A 16,355-nucleotide genomic window follows, 5' to 3' on the forward strand; every position below is an offset into this window, starting at 1 on the left:
GTGGTTACAAGGTCAGTTGTTTTAACTGACTTTTGACTTTGTTACAAGAGAGTTATACCCATCTCTTTAAAGTGCTAATTGTTGAGATTAGATTATATATGTATATATTTAATTTTTTTTTCATTACCCATTTCAGACTGTACCTTCCATATACTATCATGGAAAAAGCCAACATGATGAGAGTGTCTATCCACTTTCATAGCTTTTGCATGTTGGCAAAAAAAAAAAAAAAAAAGTCTTTGCAATACTTGCATTTGATTGAGTCCAAACACCTCTTCAGTTTCTCTGTAACAAAATTCCCTCCCCTCCCAGCCAGTACTTTGAGTGTAAAATGGGAGATCCTTGTTACTCCCAGTTTTTAGCCACTGGCTGATTGGTTAGAGAGTTTCTCACCAGTTATATGATCCTTTCAAGAAGAGTCAGAGTAGGTAGCACAATCCAGTAGAGATTAGGGAAGAGGTGTCCACATTAGTATAATGCAGATCACCCCATTAGATATTATGGCAATTTCCTAGTGGTTTGGCCAGCCATTTGGGGCAAGGTGTTTTCTTCACAAGTCTCTTTCTACTCTTCCCTGCCTCATATTGGGTCATTTTGCTATTCTCCATTCACACTCTCAACTGGGTCAAGAGTATACTCTGCATAAGATGGATGCAGTCTTCCCCAAGTGTTGCCCTCCTAGTAAATCAGCATGGTTTTTTTTTCTCCTTCAGTCATCTTCTTCAAAGGGAGCTCATCTAGGTTTTTGCACTTGCACTGGCCCTTAACCGCATCACTGTGTGTAGAGGGGTAAGTATATTGTTTCAGAAGTTAACTTTGACCTGAAAATGCATTTCCACTAGATACTTACTTATCTGTACACCTTCTAACTATTGATGAATATTATTCCTTCCTTGTTTAATTTTGAGAAAAAGTGCATATGGGAATCTACTGTGTGTGGATGATATTTCACCATCCTGTAGGTGGAAGCTATTGTCACATAATGGGAGATGACTCAAAACCATTGGTCTATGCAAAATTTCAGAGACAGAGATGCATAAGAAATAGCTACTGTGTCCAGAGAGGTAAGTATTTATTGGAAATACATTTTCATTAAATGAAAATGTTAACTTTAATGTCAATGCAGAACATTAATTAGTTATTTATTACATGTAGCACCATATGATTTAATGATTAAAACTAATTTAGCTTCAGTTGGACTTTGTTTGTACCTCAAAAAATTAATGACCATACTTAAAAAGTAAGAGTGTACACTTATACTTGTATTTCACTATAAAGAAGTATATCAAAGTTCATTTAGGTATTTTCTTGTAACAGGAAGTGCATGCTAAGCTAGAGAAGCGAGCCCAGCGTTTTGGTTTTGAAATTGAACCACAATGCCAAACTACTCCAGAAGAAATTACTAGTTTGTACAAAAGGTAAGATTAACATTTGAAAACAAAATAATTAACTATGTTAGTCAGATACATTAGATTGAATAGGTAAATTGTGATAAAAATATACAAGAAATGAAGTAATGCTGATTTATTGAGTATTTTAAATTCCACTGAGGTTAGTCATAAAAATAGGTATTTTGAAACAATATTGTTTTTTTTTGGAAACCAAAAATAATCAAATAATGATAATTCTATAGCATAAAAACTGATATTAAATGTTTAAGTAAGAAAGCCTAGAAGTGAAAAGTAACTCTGGGACCAAGACTTGAATTCAATATGTTTTAATACGAATGCCAATGCTACTGAGCTACCAAAGATACAAGCCAAATGAACATTGATGAGGAAAAGATTTTACTCATGGGGAACTCAGTGGTAAAGCAGTAACATTGTTAGTAAGATTCTTAGGTTCTTTTTCTGGAGTATTTTTTTACTTAAATATTTAATATTAATTGTTATGATATAATAATCTTACTATTTCATTGATTCATAATGATATTTAATAAATAAATGCAAGTTTTCAGTGCAGTAATTTCTTCTGCTCACAATATTATGTTTTCCCACTTTTTGCTGCCCAATATGTGCATATTTTTTTATAACACATGCCACATTCATACTCCCCTACTGGAACAAAGATTTTAACATATCTCTTATGTAAATCATCATACATCATCTCCATCGATAGAAGAGCATTACTGTCACTTGACACTTCTGATTCCCTCTATACCAAACCATCACTTTTCATTTGGCAGTGTTTGTGCTCAAATGTTTGTTTTTTTTCAGTTTTTCAGTACTTAATTTAACTTTATGGTAAGAATTTTCCATTTTAATTTAAGCTTTTATTTACCTATATTTTGCTTGTTTATTTGAGATTAAGTATGAAATATGAAGTTATTGTTACAATTTCAGGTACATCTTGCATGTCTGATGCTGTAATTCAGGCTACAGGTATGAATGATCTGTCAGAGGATTTATTGGCACTTATTTGCTAGGAGATTGAGCATTGTATGGACAACCTTTGCCTCCTCCTGTTACTCATCTTCCTCTGTGCCTTTGAATCCTGGCCAAATTGTTTGTCTGCCACCACCCCTGGAATTCATTATGCCTTACCACACCCCTATCTGAGAATTCTGTTTAGCTCTTGTCGACTTTCTTGGATTTTATTTCTAGATTATGCATTTTATGTCTATTATTCTTCTTTCTGATAATCCAAGTTCTTGTCTGTGATATGATTCTGCCTTCTAATTTGTGTAATTTTCCTTTGTTTCCTGATATTCAGGATTATGCTAAATGTTTTGCATCCTTTCTGGGTGACAGTGTTTGTATAACTCAATCCCCTTGAGCTTCAGATCAGTCTATCTTCTTTTATCATAGGGTGGACTGTCAATATCTGGGGTTTGTTTTGTCTATTTAGGGGAATATGGTACCTTTCCTAGATATATCTCCTGTTTGAGGCTTTTTACAGGAGCCCTGGGGGTTCTGGACATCTCCCTTCTCATTTCTACATTGGCCCATCTGGCTTTTTGGTTCTGGTACTGAAGTTATAGCTTCTTTGTTGTTGGGACCTTTTGGGTCATGCTGCCATATTGTTGTAAACCCATCTACTGGCACCTAATTTCAGGACCTTTAGATGGCTTCTTTCTTGAGATATTTTGTGTTTTACATTATCCTGGAGTCTTTGTGGTCAAGGGTAGCATCAGTCTAACAGCAACCCACCATTTCTAATCTGGTGGTCTATTTGTCTTAGTCAGAGCTTAGTGTGGCACCAGTTTCTGTCTCCTGACCTTCCCCTTCCCAGTTCTTGCCTCTTCCCTCATCTCATAGTGATATTGTTCATCATCTTCCTAACATCACATGGTGTGCCAATAATGGTTCTGGTGACTACCCAGTAGTTTTATGTATAGTGGGAGCTCATATGCAGCCTCTGTTCAGTGATTACACCCTTTCATCTTTGACATTTAGATTCATAGGATATTTCAGAAGGTTTTGTCATTCGTTTTGTTACTCCTTCTCCCTTATTCAGCATGCATGTTTCCTTTCCTTCTTGTCTGGATCCTTTTTGCACCAGTGTCTTTCCTAGGTTGTGCAGGGCCTCCTCACCCTGTCTGTCATGTAGTTTGTGGATTTGCTCTTGCCCTCTGTAGCTCCCAAGAACAATAGGGACTGGAGAGTAGTCATTGACCTGCCCTATCTCAAGCAGTGCCTTCACACTTCATGTTTCACCATGGAATGTTACCTTACTCGCTGTGGGCTTCTACTCTGGGTCTTTTGATGACAACGATGGACATCTTCGATGCTTACCTGCATCTTCCCATTTCAGATTGTTCTTGTCCTTATCTTTGGTTTGTTCATTGTGGAGAAGTATACCAGTTTCCTACTCTAATCTGGCTGGCTTTGGAGCTGTACATTTTTTGTCAGGTGGTGCAAACATTTGCTCTACATCTTTATGCCCTATGGTTGTGCTTTCACTTCTGCATGGACAACTGGCTTCTTCTTGCTCATTGTATTTGGAAGTCGACCTGTCGTTCTCATCATCTCCTTCTTGAAGCTTCTCAGGTGGTCTGGTTGCTCAACTTGTAGAAATCGTTCCTTCATTTTACCAAATATCTTGTTCATTTGGGTGTTTTCTTCAAAACTACTTTAGTCAGGCCCAACCTTTTTCTCTACAGCTTTGTTCTATGGAACAGGCCATTTGGAATGCCCTATATGCTCTTTCACTTTATACTCATGAAGTTCTATTACTTTTAGTGATGTGGTCTTTTATACCCTTTGGCCAAGCTCATATGCAGTTCATTCAGTGGGTCATTTAATGACCAATGGAATTTTTCTCATGATTCTTTGGATTCTACCATCATCCTTCCTTCTTTCATTAAGGACAATCTCAAATGGTTCTCTGACAAGGCTTATACTTTGGCAGGAACCTTACTTCTTTCTTCATAGGTCTGTGGTGCATGGATCACTTACAGAGTGGGTTCTTGTCATTGATCTGTGGAGGATGTTCTCTTCCTCACAGTGTCCTCAAACTCATTACTGTTTGTCAGGCCTTGAATAATTTTCTTCATATCTCCAGTGAACAATGCTTATGATCCACTTTGACAATTCAACTGTAATGATTCAAATCAATCACCAAGGTGGCACCTGATCAAGGTCATTGTGTTTTCGTAACATAGATCTCATATTTTGGGCCCAAGATCATCATATTTGTTTGATGGCATGTTATATACTGGGTGCTTTCAACATTGTGGAAGATTTTCTGTCCCAACTAGTTCAGATTTACCCAGCAAAATGATTATTTTATATCCTTGTTTTTCAGTGGCTTTGCAGTTGGTGGGCTACCCCTCATATAAATGCATTTGCTATCTTCCTTAATGAACATATACCTTAGTTCTGGTCCTCTGTTTCCTGTAATTGGGTTTTGGGTATGGATTCATTCAGGCAGGATTGGATAAACAAGTTCCTTTATGTTTATTCTTCTATCTGATTACTTCAACATGTAGTCTCCCTCTTTCTACATTACTCCATGCCAAGTCCTTCTGATTGCTTCATACTGGCCCACTCAATCATGGTTCTGTCACTTCACTTACAGTTGTTCCTTTCCATCCCTATTCCCGTAATCCCAAGTCTCCTTCATCTACTACTTTTGTCAGTACTCCATCCCACTTTTCACATTCTCCATCTTCAAACCTAGCTTTTGTCTGGTTATTGGTGAGGATATCCAGTTCTTCCAATTAGGTAGCATTTCATTTAGCTCATTGCCCTTCATCTATGGCTGTGTATATGTGGAAATGGAATGTTTTTTGGTACGTGGATCCTGGATCAGGAGATTATAGCTTCTCATCCAATTGTTGTCTCCCAAGTTTCTTTAATAGTTTTTTGAAAAGGGGTCTTTGGTCTCCTCAGTATCTAGGTATCAAGAAGCCCTGTCCCATACATTCCATTTTCCTTATTACCACAGGTCTTTCTTTACCCTTTTGATCTGTTCTTTTTTAATGCATTGGCTGCCTTGACATCTGGTACTTCTAGACTGAGACGTTATTATTGAACTCCATTCTATTAATTTATCTCTGTTTGAGCCCATTACCTCATGTTCTCTGTTCCACCTATCACTTATGGGATATTTTCTTCTCCTTTTAGCATGTAGGTGGTATTAGCTAGATACATTTAATTTTGACATAATTTGCATACTGTACCATCCAATATATATTCTCTATTATTGTTCCTTCCTTCCCAAGGCCTTAGCAGCTAGTGAAAGTAACTCCTCCTTTTCAGCCATTTTTTTCCTTCTGTTTGTCATCTCTACCCACATCCTGATACAGCTTGGCTTCTATGCCCTGTTCTTGTCCTTTTTTGCTATATTTCTCACATGGCTTCCTTTAGGGGTTCCCATTCCTGTCTATTCATTCTCTGGCAACCCTCTGCCTCTTGGCATCTTTCTTTTGTCCTTACTAGTTGTGTTCATTGTTTAATCCATTTAACTTATTCCTCTTTGTCCTCTTCACAACATACCTTATTCCATGTTACTTCCCATCAAATCCACCAACTCACCTTTTCTCTGGTTTCTTTTCTTGGTTGGCTTTCAGAAGAAATTCTGCAGTTGGGCGTGTGAACTTTCATTATCTCTATTATGTTGCAGTTTCTGCATTGAGGGAATTGCATACTACTACTTGTAGCTATATTTCAGACTTTGGCACAACTATGACACAAAGTACATCTTAATGCTTTATTTCTTACAGGGGACCTTGCTTCCATTTTGCTTAGACCTTGCTTTGTGGCAAGTGATGTCTGGTCAGGTATTCTCTCTTCTTCACAAATCTACACTGCACTCCATGTTGGTGCATACACACTATCCATGGCTCAACGTATTTGCCTTTAAGATGAGGTGTTTCACAAGATCTCTTGTAGGTAAATGGTCTCATGATAATTTACTTTATAAATATGCCATTCTAGACTGTACCACCTGTGGGCTGTATGGGTAAAACAAAGAAATAGCTGCCCACCCCTGCCATGCCTTGATTCATTAAATTGGTGTGGTTTCCTTTTCAAAATAGGGTTTTGTGATCACCCATTGCACTGTCTTGGGTGTATCTGTCTCTCCAGACTCGTCCAACAGTGGGACTGTGGTAAGTTATCAGATTTACAATGCTAAAATTAAATGTTCAGTTCCCCTTGGTAGACACAGCAGGTTGCCTGATTTGGCTTTGCTGTAAGGAAAACACAAAAAATACATCTTACAGACTCTCTTAATCATTTTCATCATCCTCTTCTTTTAGTGGAGTGTGGGAATCCTTTCCACTTACCATTTTACAAACTGCTGGGGTGGTTGACCGTGGATGCATCCTCCTGGATAGTTTAAAATAGAATGGCTGTAACCATTTAGGATTAAATGTAGCTTTTCCCTACAGTTGGGTGCCCTCATCCTACCCTTGTGTGGATGTTGGTACCCAGCAGGCTGGTTTTGAATATCGAGTGAACTAATCAACATAAGTCCTCACACAGGTTTGGGGGTGTGCATCTTCTTCCCTTGTGTTGTGCATCACAGAGGGTGTATGTGTATTGTTTTCATCCCTATCTTGAGCATACATTCATTTCCTCTTGGGACGGTTCATTTCCTATTGGCCTTTAGATGTTTCAGACCATCTTCATGATTGTGAGGGTTGATTGCATGTGATGGACTTTCCTGAGATACCAGATGACATATTTCCAGGTCCCTAGCTTATTCTCACTCCTTTGCTATGTCTTGGAGTTGGTTGTTTCCTCATATTGCCAATTTTATGGCTTGAGGTGAAGATTGTATGATCCTCATCCTACCCTTGCAAGGATATTGGTACTCAACAAGGAGGTTTTTGATGTAGTTGACTTACCAATTAAGATCCACCTCACCCTAGCCATTATTCACCATGGGAAGCATCCTTCTTTACCCACTTTTCTTCTGTGGGATTGAGTTATTTATCTGATTGTGATCACTTTCATGCCTTATCCTCTCATTTGCATGTGTTCCCTTCCTTTTCCACTGTATATGTTCATTTTTTTCATGACGAAGAAATATCATGTTCAGAAGTGGTACAGCTCACCTCCTTAGATTATATGATCTGTTTTTCTCATTTACAGAGGTATCCTTTGGGTATCTTCAGGGGGGAGTACATTTGTCCTTCCCTCACACTAGTCCCTTCTCCTTTTCAGTGTGGGATCCTAGTTAATGTTGTGAGCAGAGGAAAGTACTGTATTGGAAGTTATAATTATAATTGTTTTGTATGGAAATGTATTTCCGAGAGGTACTTCCTTCTTTTCATACTTGCAACCCTCCTGCTCGTAATTTTCCAATGCTTCCATATTTTGCCAAACTTCAAAGTGATGATTCAGTAGGTAGCATAAAGGGAGTTGTATGTGCCACATGATGGTGATTTCCTCTTATTGGTGGAGAAGTGATGCAGGATGAATTGCATGAGAGATGTGTTAGAATTTTTTATTTCAGTAGGGGAGTGTGTATGCTTGTGGCATAAATTATAAAAAAATTGCATATAGAGGGAAGCATAATAAGAAAAAGCTAATCTTGAGAGTGTAGGAAAGTACCTATTACAAATACATTTTCAGTATAGGAAAATTATATCCTTTGTACCTGTTATAACATAGTATGGTAATTGTACTCATAGCAGGAAACTTTACAAATAAAATGTAATATAGACAACTTCTTCTTTTGAGTAGATCAGTGATAGAATACTGGCCTAGTTAGCCAGAAGTCCCAGCTACAAATCATTTTCTCTTATTAGTTTTTTCATTTAAGTAATGGATTATATTTGAACTGGTGCTCTTATTTCTTAACTTAAAATTTAAATTGCTGTACTGTCAAACATGAAATATTTATCAGACATTTTAAAGTACAATTACACTTCATGTGAATATTAAAAAAAACACTTTAGCTCTTGTAAGGTGTATAATGGTTATTGTATCTCAAATGTTGTACATTTTTCAAAAGCTTTAAAAATGTAATTTCTGATTTTTTCATCCTCCATAGTCTAGACATTGAGTGTGATGCAAGTGACTTTAATAAAGATCAACCAGGTCAGTATTTTTTTTTAAATGAAAAATTTATGAATAATACATACATATATGTACTGTACTGTTATTGGTTTCTTAACTCTATCACTACAGGTATCTTTTTCTGTGCATGCCATGAGGTTTCAGTGAGTTACGTTAACATTTAATGAACCTACTTTGTTATCGTGATGTACAAATACATTTGACATAAAAACATGGCTAATAATCCACATTTTCTTAGTATATTAGTTTTTAAGTTATAATTTTATATGGCAACCTTAAAAAATGTTCTGAATTTCTTCTAGTATGAGAATTATGATATTTTCTCTAGGCATCTACCCATTAATTGATTTACCATTTCTCCAAGAAGTATGAAATTTAACATAAATTACTACCTATAACGTTGACATTACTTATGGAAAACACAAATTTTAGTTTTCAGTCCTATTTAGTTACAGAGCTCTCAAATGGAAAATCACATCCATCTGTAACACTTTCTCTTTCAGAAATTACTAATAGTTTCCTCTGATGTTTAAGGCTACGTTACTTATAACCATTTGAAAGTCAAAATTTTAATATGTCAAATGACTTTTTAGATTTTTTTTCTGTGCAAAGAATTGTTATTTTGCTTCTAGTTTAAACTATATCCATGGGAAACACATCAATGAGCTTAGCTAAATGTTTAACCATATCGCCCCAGGTTTCCTTTGCTGCACATCATTCAAAAGTTTTTGTTTATGTTATACCAGTTGTTAGTGTAGCATAAAATCTGATCTAATAATCCATATTTTAATAGCATACAAATTTTAATTTCTTAATTCTACAAGGCAATATTTTAAAAAATCCTGAATTTCTCCTAGTGTGACATTTTCTCTTAGCATGTCATCATCCTTATTTTATCCACCACCCTAAAAAAAAGTGCAAAATTAAATGGAAATTACTCTCTAATGTTGTCATTGTCCAGGTAAACCATATTTATTATAGTCTTGAACTTTGTTTGGTTATAGAATTATTAAACAGAAAATCAGACTCCTCCTGCCACATCCTTTCTTTCATAATTTGTCAGTAGTGCACTCTTACATTTAATTACATGTTACCTGTAATCAATAGAAACTCAAGGTTTTTATCTGTCAAATAAGATATTGTATAAAGTTCTTAATGGTTAAATGTCAGTTTCACTCAGAGTACCAATGTATTTCCCAAGAGGAAGTTAATGACTGGCTTAAATGAATTTGTAACGACTCTTGTCACAAAATTAGAAAGATAAGGGAATTTGTCTATTTTCTGCATCTTATTCATCTATATTGTTTGTGTAATATAAAAAATTAGGTGCAACTCTCTGACAACAAAGTGCGAGAAAAAAGAAGATTGGATAAGTACTTCATTTCTTCTTTATTCTTTATGTATAATTATAAAAGCAATTAAAATGTAAAAGTAAGGATATTTTTGGGTTAGTTAAGATTAGATCAAGTAAAATAAATAATAATGATAAAAATATTTCATGAGGCATGCATGTGAACTGCTTGTACTAGTTGTAATGGTTTATGGGCAACGTAATTTGATGTAATGATGTGAGCTGCAAATGTCCTGAATGATTTACAGCTTATGATGGCACAAACAGTAGTTAGTCATGGTTCAAAGGACAATACAAATATTTTATAATTTTAAATAGATGTATACTATTACAAATTTAGAGCTACTTAGGATGAAATAATGTGGTTTCATTTTACAATATGAAGTCATTCTAGAAAGTAAAAAAGGGTAATTTAGAATTACTTCAATTTTTACAGATGGTTACAAGGTTAGTCAAATTGATCAATCCCATTTTATGTTAGGGTAGAGAAAATAAGTAAACTATGAAGTTTTACTGAAAAAAAAACATTTGAAATGTATTGAGGAGGCTTGAGGATTATACAATGGAAGTTTGAGATAAAGAAAAGAATTTTTATTTTCAATATGGAAATTTCTTTGCACACGGACTATTCAGAACAAATACTCAATATATTCATGGAAAAATCTTTATTTTATTTAATTAAAAACTATGATTCTTCTATGGTGAAGACTTATAATATTAATTGAAATACTGCTATTTTTTTTTGAAGATGTACACACATATATTGAAAGTTAAAATATTAAATCTAAAAAAATTAAACAAGTACAAAGATGTCACATTGTTGCTCATGTTTGGATAATTATGGAATATTCTCTGTTTTTTGCATGTGATTATTGTGAGTTTTTTGGTGCATTACTTAATTAAATGATAAGTTATGTGGTGTAGTAGTACTAATAGTATAAATAAGTAGGGTTATGCCTCATTAACAGTATACAGCCAAAAAAAGGACCAAGGTACATATTTTATTTCTTGTTTTTCTTGTGTATCTTTTATTTATCATAAATATAACTAGAATTTTGAAGCTTTTTATGTTAACTAAGGTTAGATTAGGTAAAATGAATAATATTTTTTGTGAGGTTCACTTACAAAAAACTTGCAAGTAGCCTGTGCTGAAATTTGATAGGATAATGTGAGCTGCAGATTTGTTAAATGATTTTTAAATTTTTTGGTTGGAATATTAAGTTATACATGGTTCCAAGGGCAATAAAACAATAAAACTTAAGTATAAACAGATGTTTACTGTTATGAATTTAAAGCTAATTAGAATAAGGAAATATAGGATCATGTTGCAATTTGAAGTAAATCTAGAAAGAAAAAAAGGATAACTTAGTATGTTTAATGTTTTTTTGGTTATGAGGTTGGTCAGATTGGCCAACCTCATATAGAGTTAGAGTAAAGAAAATTGTTTTGAAACAAAAATGTATGAAGTTTAATTCAGAGGTTTTAGAGATAATGCAAATCAAATTATTCAAATAAAGAAAAGTACATATAATCTTAACATGAAAATTACTCTGCACTTGAAGCAGTCAACACTTAGACTCCATATATTCATAGAAAATTTTTTGGTGAAAGTATTTCATTTAAGAATTCTAATTTTTTGACTATAAACAATTTTTAATAATTACTGAAAGTTTGGAAAATTTTGTGAAGGTACACAAAACATTTTAGAAGTTATTGTATTGAAAGTATAAAGGTCAGTTTTGTTTCAAAAATTCAGTTGATTCAAGTGTGTAGAAAGATAATTAAATCTTTTGTAAAGAGGAGTTTCACCACACAGAAACATTTATGATACCTTTTGTAATATCTATCCAGGTTTTACATGTTTGTTCTTTTTTTATACATAGTTTTATCATAGTTATAGTTTTTGAAGAAAGATGTTATATTAACTTTTATTTGTAAATTCAGATTCCAAAGAATAAAAATGCTTTCTCCTCAGAATATTTTTCCTGAAATGTTATTTTGTTTTATGATTAAATTATTCTCTACCTGTATAGTAGAATATAAAGCATAAAATCTCTAAACATTATAAGGTTTAGTTTACCTTATAAAGGTTAATTCTCAAAATATTTGTTTTTCAGGAAAGTATAAAGGCATTCGGCTGAATGCAGTTCACATTCGTGGTGTGAATGACATGAGTACGCAGGATGTATTTAATTACTTCAAAGAATATGGCCCTGCATCAATTGAGTGGGTTAATGATTATTCTTGTAAGTGTATGTTATATGTAGAAGGAATTCACTTTATTACTGAAGGATTTATTTATTGAATATTCCTAACAGCTTTATAATACAAATACAGATTTTTACTCGTTAATCTAGAAATAATATAAACATTTTGGGTGTATTTACTTGGGTTAGTGTAAACGTAATGTAGGTGTTTACTTAGAGTTGGTGTAAACATTATGCAAATGTGTCTTCTCATGTTGATGTAAATGTTGTGTGTTTACACAAGTTTTGTAATAACTGTGCTGATGTCCAATCTAGTTGATACTATGCAGATGTTCATTCAAGTTAATGTAAACATCATATCTACTAAAAATTAAATTAATGTTAATATTATGCAGCTGATCTCTCAAATTACTGTGAATTTATACAAGCATTCTGACAAATTAGTATAAAAAAATATTCTGGTGTTCCATTCTGTAAATATTATACAGGTGTTTACTGATGTCAGTATAAACATTGTAAAGGTGTCCATTCAAGTTAGTGTAAATATTATGCTGTTGTACACTCATGATATTAGCTACCCAGAGCTCTTGTAAGGGTGGATAAAGTTTATGTGCATACAGACAGATGTTTTTACAAGTGAATTTAAACACTGGTTTAGTTTCCAGTCAAGTTGCATGTTATTCATGTGTACATTGAATTTTAATCAAATCAAAGATAACATTTCCACACAAATATATAATATTGTTTATTAATTTACTTTCTCTGGCTGTGATGCTACCTATGAGGTACTAGAAACTTCAATTGGTAACATGAAGGTTGTCCTTCGCTGGTTCAGTGATAAGTCTACGGACTTACAATGCTAAAATCATGGTTTCGATTCCCCTCAGTGGACTTAGCAGATAGCCCAATGTGGCTTTGCTATAAGAAAAACACACACTCATCATGAAGGTCTACAAAGTGACAACAAATCAAGTATAAAAGAGCATGTCATGTTTAGTTGCAATGCAGAAACATATAACATTTCAGTATTATGGCAAGTAGTGAAAACAAAAGCAGCATATGTATTAAAGAAATTTTGTAACTAAGTATCTGAAACTTCATATATGAATCTATTAATAAAATTGTGATGTATCTGTCAAAATTGTTCTAATGTATTATAGACAGGTTGACAGAAATAGTGCAATGTAACTTGATTTTTATCATGAATATCTGTTTCCAATTCTTTGTTAGCTTTTGGTATTTGAACTTTTAGAAAAACGTTGTTATTGCTGTTAAATGTCTTAAGACACAAGTATTAAGGTATTTAATTAAGAAACTGTGTAATTGCATGGCTTAAAATGTTTGTAATAGCTTAATATCTTGATGAGTGTATTCTGTGAACATGCACAGGAAATTATATATATGTTTATTAAAAAAACATTACTTAAATATTTTTAAACTTACTGTTAAACTTTACAATGATATTTCAGGTAATGTCGTGTGGTTAGACAACATGGGAGCAGCTCGGGCTTTGATTGGCTGTAGTAAGCCAATGGACCTTCGTGAAAAGACAGAGAAACATCAGAGTCAAACCTGCAACATAGAAAAAAAAGAGAGATTAAAAGGAGAGTCATCTGAGAGGGGTAAGATTTTTTACTGTTAACTGTGTGTTTAATTGTTGAAGTTGTTGCAAAAGAATTTGAAATTGAACTGGTTAATTGTTCATCTGTTCATGAAACAAGTGACATTTTTTATTTGTATTATTTACCTTTCTTGAAGTTTTGCTTTTGAACTATTAGTTCCAATAAGTATTAATGATATATTCTCTCTGGCTATTGTTAACACTTTTTTTATGTGCATCTTTTTCTGCACTTATCATTAGGTTTTAGTGAGAGTTACATTAAAAATTAATTAAAGTATATGGTATACAAATAAACTTGGCATCAACACATAACTAGTATCACAAATTTTAATGTTGTGTAAGTTTTAAGTTCTTACCTTTATAAGATGATATAAGGCAAAATCCTCGATATCCTCTAGTATGAGAATTGTGACATTTGCACTTTAGATATCCCCTCTTTTTTAATATATTTATCTCTTGTTCAATAAATACAAAATTAAACATAAATTACGTATTATAATATTGTCATTGAACAGACAAAGCATAATTTTTATAACTTTCATTGTTATTTGTTTACGAATCAATAAACAAGAAAATCAGACCTCTCTGTTTTTATCCACTTGTCACATTCTCTCTCGCAAATTGCCAGTAGCTCTGACCTTTAATACCATATTATATATAGCCAGTGAAAAAACCCAAAGTTTTAATGTATCAAATGATCTGTTATATGACATTGTTTTCTGTACAAAGAATTATCCATTTTATTTTGAGTTTAAATTTTATTCCTACAGGAAACACATTAGTGTGCTTAGCTAAATCTTTAATATTTTTTGTTATTGTTGTTGTTTTAATAGCTAGAAAGCCAGAACAACTGTGATAGTTGCAGGACGTCTATTTTTCGTAGTATTGTTCTCTGTATTTTAGTGCATTACTTGATTAAAAGAAGGATTTAGCACAGCAGTGCATTTATTATAAAAAAAAGTAGCTTTAAGTTTCATTAAAAGTCAACAGCACCAAAAGCAGGTGCTTTCTTAATTTTTGTTTTTCATATGTTTTATTTATTTATTACTGTAAAAGTAAATAAAGTGTAAAAAATAAACTTTTTAGATTGGATTAGGTAAAGTAAATAATAATAATAAATTATCATGAGGTATGCTCAAAAGCAACTCACATGTAACCTGTATATTACTGTAATTCAAGCAGTTTTTACAACTTGTATGACAGTAGTATTACTTAGATGTGATTCAAATAGCAATAAAACAATCAAATTTAAGTAGAAACAAATGTATACTGTTACATAGTATAAAGCTATTTCAGATAAACAAATACAGTGGCTTGTTACATTTGAAGTTATTTTAGAAGGAAGAAAAATGTAGCTAAGATTTTCATTTTCAATTTGTTTTGGTGGTTACAAAGTTGGTCAACATGAAGTTAGAATAGGGAAAATAACAGATAAAATATTTACTGGAAATACATTTGATATTTATTTAGAGTATTTTAGAGATAACATAATTTTTATAAATTTCAGACGAACTCTGAAAATCGTTTTGCACTTGGAAGAATGAACACTTTTACTCCGTATATATACATGGAAAAATTTTTATTGAAAATATCTCATTGAAAATTTCAGAGTTTTTGTATACAAAAGACTCTTAATGCTTATTGAAAGCTTAAATCTTATCATTTGTGCACTCTACCAAATCTTTTGCATGTGGTTTTATCAAATCTTTTGCGATTGTATGAGCTTCACCTGTTTATGCAATATGGTAACTAACACAGTATGAAGCAATAAGAGCACCTTTGTTGTCTGATGGATAAATGAACGAAGTGTAGCTTTCCTTGAAATTTAATTTCAAACACTTTCTTTTGAAATACTTGGAAATTGGATATTTAAATTGCAAGTGTTTGGTTTCTAGATGCCGTTTTAACTTTGCTGGATGCAAACTATTGTTACTCAACACTGTTCCACATTCAACATACAACCTACTAGGTCCATCTTCATTGCCTATCCATGTAAAACCATATTCAATAAAACTCTCATCATACTTTCTCTCTTTCTTGTATCATCCTGCATTGAAGTGCTTGCACACAATGATAACACCAGTAAATTTGTATTAGAAGATTTTTACTCGTATCAGATTTATTACTGATATTCAGCCACTTGTCCATTATAAGAGTGACAACTAATTATCAATTTGTCTAAAATTCTATTCTTATGTCTTTGCACTTCTAAAGTATTTTCACGGACACAGAATATCTTCTTAATGAGAACTTTTTCAAGCACTTGAGTTTTATCATCATACAATTACATGCTGACCTAAGATCAGTGTTGCCATAACGAAGTCAGAAATAAAGATTTGTGGAAAAAAGGCTAGACTATTAGAATAATATATTTTTCTAAAGGGAAAACGTAACCTATTATTTTTACTTTTTTTAACAGAAATTTTTTAGACAAATAATAAAATATTAAGCCAGATCTGACGTGCATCTAAATCTCGAACAGAATGAAATGTGACATCATGTGGGCATGTGACGTCATAGAACTCATTGGTACAAAGTTTGTCTAATTAAACTACAATGAACCTAACCTAACCTCACAATTACCAAATATAATTGTCATAAATATAATTATACTTCATATCAATATACTTTGAAATTGAAACAATTGATACTGCATCTAATTGCATCACAATGTTTCAAAATTGGACAAGTTTTCGCTATGGCAT

At 33.0% G+C, this 16,355-nt stretch overlaps 1 protein-coding gene across 4 annotated transcripts in view; it reads left to right on the forward strand.

The window, feature by feature from the left end:
- LOC143244727 (uncharacterized) overlaps window positions 1–16,355 on the forward strand; it is a 56,520-nt gene that overhangs the window by 18,894 nt on the left and 21,271 nt on the right. For all 4 annotated transcript variants that reach the window (XM_076489890.1, XM_076489891.1, XM_076489893.1 and 1 more), the window contains 4 exons: window positions 1,318–1,418; window positions 8,446–8,492; window positions 11,940–12,068; window positions 13,499–13,651. In XM_076489890.1, the coding sequence (XP_076346005.1) occupies window positions 1,318–1,418; window positions 8,446–8,492; window positions 11,940–12,068; window positions 13,499–13,651 (430 nt within the window). The remainder of the gene's footprint in view (window positions 1–1,317; window positions 1,419–8,445; window positions 8,493–11,939; window positions 12,069–13,498; window positions 13,652–16,355) is intronic.

This window comes from Tachypleus tridentatus, chromosome 2 (genome assembly GCF_004210375.1).
Source record: "Tachypleus tridentatus isolate NWPU-2018 chromosome 2, ASM421037v1, whole genome shotgun sequence".
Classification (NCBI taxonomy): domain Eukaryota; kingdom Metazoa; phylum Arthropoda; class Merostomata; order Xiphosura; family Limulidae; genus Tachypleus; species Tachypleus tridentatus.